Source organism: Lepidothrix coronata, unplaced genomic scaffold, assembly GCF_001604755.1.
Source record: "Lepidothrix coronata isolate B3197 unplaced genomic scaffold, Lepidothrix_coronata-1.0 Scaffold142, whole genome shotgun sequence".
NCBI classification, from domain to species: Eukaryota; Metazoa; Chordata; class Aves; order Passeriformes; family Pipridae; genus Lepidothrix; species Lepidothrix coronata.
In genome coordinates this window covers 2,402,657-2,405,987 of record NW_016690322.1, presented here as the reverse complement: position 1 = coordinate 2,405,987, position 3,331 = coordinate 2,402,657, and the positions used below count along the sequence as shown (strand labels likewise).

At 44.0% G+C, this 3,331-nt stretch overlaps 1 protein-coding gene across 1 annotated transcript; it reads right to left on the bottom strand.

The window, feature by feature from the left end:
• Positions 1–443: 443 nt before the first annotated feature.
• LOC108503615 (MDS1 and EVI1 complex locus protein MDS1-like) lies at positions 444–1,122 on the bottom strand (the record flags this gene model as incomplete). The annotated part of the gene is made up of 2 exons (XM_017827719.1): positions 1,059–1,122; positions 444–793 (listed from the first exon to the last, which is right to left on the bottom strand). Coding segments are annotated over exons 1-2 (414 nt in total), but the record flags the coding sequence as incomplete, so codon positions are not given.
• Between the last annotated feature and the right edge of the window lie 2,209 nt (positions 1,123–3,331).

Below are 3,331 nucleotides of genomic sequence, written 5' to 3'. Positions count from 1 at the left end.
CACAAGGTCCTTCAATTTAGCCACACAACACTGCATTTTAGGGTTATTCTAATCATCATTGACAGAAAGTGAAAATGATGCCCTGAAAGCAGCACCCAGTTTCTTTTCAAACCTAAAGTGCAATGACTTTTGCAAATCCCTCACCCACAAACATACTGCAGGACTATTCGAGAATAGACTAAAAACGGTACAGAAATGTTCCAACAACGCATCACTTCCCAACATCCAACCAGACAGATTTCATGCATGAAGAGCAATATTAATTCCTTTTTTCCTCTTTCAGTTGACACTTGTCTCCATGCAGAAAGCCCCAAAAGGCCACAAAGCAGTTGGTACACACAAATATGCTGTGGCTGCTGCAGGATCAGACACAAATTCTGCAAATAATAATGTTTATAGACACACAAGAACTCAACAGAACAAAAGAGAGTTCAGCATCTTACCTCCCAACCGTAACTGGGATCTTTGAGGTGTGGCCGCTGCTCTCCTACAAAAGGGCCAAATTTTTCCCCTGCTTCAATCTTCCTTTTGGTCCATATCCCTAATCCTGCTCCAGGAATGTTGGATTCTCGGAGCTCAAACTCTGAAGGAATGGGAATGTCATCGGGAATGTATATTGGAGCCTTGTAAGGAGAGCTCTCCTTTGGCGTGAAAGCTTCGCTGGAGGTTGCTGGAGAAGACGGCTCTTGGATGCTGATGGATGTTGGACACTGAATATTTGCAGGCTCTCCATCAGCTTCTGGCGCTTCCTCCAAGGGAAGTTCAGGAAAGCTCTCATACAAACATTCATCACCTGGAAAAGAAAGCCAAACAGTAGGATTTGAAATATCCTGACAGATTTTGCATACGAAACCATTTCAGCCCGCGCACACAAAACGGAGAGGACGGTTTGGTAGGCGGGCGGCACCTTCATCAATCATGAATCCTGCAGCAGAGCCTCACCCTGGAAGGACATGAGCCTTTTCTCTAGTGTAGGCCTGGGGGTACACAGGGTTTCTCAATATTCCTGACATCAAAAGTGGTTTGCATCACTGAGCCCAAGCGAGGGAATTACATACAGATGTATAGGCAGGCACACCCATTGTCCAGCCCGGTCCGGATACGGCGCTTCGCGTCGCACATGCTTTGAAATCACAATTGAAAGCCAGCATTGCATGTTACAACTGAAATCTAAGAGAAGTGAAAAGCAGGAAAGCTTTACTGGTCTTTCAGAGAGACAGATTGAACCTAAAGTAGCCAAAATTAAGTTTGATGGCCTCCAATTAGTCTTTGGAGGAAAGGATCCAGCCTACCACACAACTCCTGGCAAGAGCTTCAGCTGATGTAAATCAGTGTCTTACCACTGACCTCCAAGAAATGCAATGGTCTAAAATAAGATCAGGATCCAAGCAGCACCTTATAGAGAACATGAACCTTCTCCTCTTACAGTTGAAAAAAAACCTGGAGTAGATCCAAAACACAATAAAAAAACCTTCATCTCTGGGGCTTAGCCAGCAAACAAAAATTAAAAAAAGAAAAACTCACTGTTTTTGACAGCACAAAATGTAAGACTGATTGTAAATTCCTTTTAGTAAAAAAACTGAGTTACTTCAGCAAAGGCTTTAGCTGTACCAGCAACACAGTGCTCAGCCCAATAACACATGCAAAAGGAGCAAAAAGACCAACTAACCAAGAAAACTTCTTAATTATTTACATTCATTTAACTTTATTAATGTTATTGGCTTTTTATACACACAAGAACTCATTCCACTTAATTCAAACCTAAATAGGAGGTGAGAATACTTTTCTCCAAGGACTGAAACTGAGAGATCGGGTATTTAAGACCTGAGCATGAGGAGATTTGCATAATATAGTTGGCCCAGAAATTAAAGCGTTACGCTGGGCTTGGCACTCAGAACGACTATGTTTCAGTGAAGAAACAGGAAACTTTTAAAATGTTCTTTCAATTTCTTGCTCATTTAAGAAACTATCCATGGTAGATTAGCACCGTATGCCTTTTCCACTGGAAACTGGTCATAGCCCATTGTCTCTCACATCTTTGTTACATATTATCTCACGGTTTTATATCTGTACTTTCATGCTTCTGGTACTGCCTAAGACAAACACTGGGACATAACAAATCATTGGAATAGATTGCTCCCATCACAGGACTGGCAAACTGGATTCTTCATCTGTGAGCAATTTATTCACAGCCATGAACTGTTTTTCTTTCTTTTATGTGGCACTGGCTATGACCTCATACATGTCACAAGAAAGTTCAGCTACCCATTCCCTCGGCCTCTGGTTTGGCAGACTCTGCCTGCACTTTAAGAATTGAACCCAATATTGATTAGTTTGTCACTTTTCTAATACCTGGCACTCTGAGAACTAGAAAATCATGACTGACTCCACTATTTAGCTGAGAAGGACACACAGAGGGATTTTCCATTGCTTATGGTGCAGAAATCTTGCCATATCCTGCCATCCTATCGTAGTGCAGTGGTGCAGAGTTTGGCAAAGATGCTCAAGGGCTCATCAAAGAACCAGTGCAGAGAGCTTACTCTGTGCCTACCACTTATGAGCCCATTGCCACGCTTTCCTGCCCACAGCAACACTCATCCTGGACTTCAAGGAAGAGGAAAAATGACATGGAAAGGATAGAGACACAGCTCCACCTGGATGCCACCACTCACTTCGCTCTGCTCTGAGACAACCACACTAGGAGCCATCTCTTACATCATGGCACTGCTGCTGCCCCCAAACACAGCTCTGCTCCACCGTGGTGGGATGGATGACAGAGGTTCATCCACACCTCCTGAGCACCCCCAAAACTCCCATGTGGTCCCTGACTTCACATGCTGGCAGCAATGTTGTGTCCAGCCAGGGCAGGCTCGCTCCTATTCAGATGTCTTCCCCCAGCTGTTTAGATTGCAGTCCTGCCTAAAAGACTTCAGCTGTTTTTGAAACAGGGATAAAAAAACTCCAATCCATGTATACACATGGGGTGCAGGAAGAGAAATCGCTCAAGGAAAGTGATCTGGATGATGATAAGCACATGGCTCACTGGAAGGGGGGTCTGGGGGATAAAATCTTCAGCCATCTAAATTCCACTGATTTTCCATGACAGCTGGGTGCCTGACACTCAAACTCCTTAAAAAGCTTATCTCACACAGTCACTGTGATTTTCCCTGTCCCACCGAGCAGTGTCCCATAAAACCAAGGTTCTCCTTGTGTCCCACAGTCAACTCTCCTCCACCAAATAACAGAGAAAACCTCAGCCAAACAAATTAAGTCACAGCAAGCAATGACCTGCTCTGTGCCTTTCCCAAAGGCACCTTCCTTAGCCCCACTT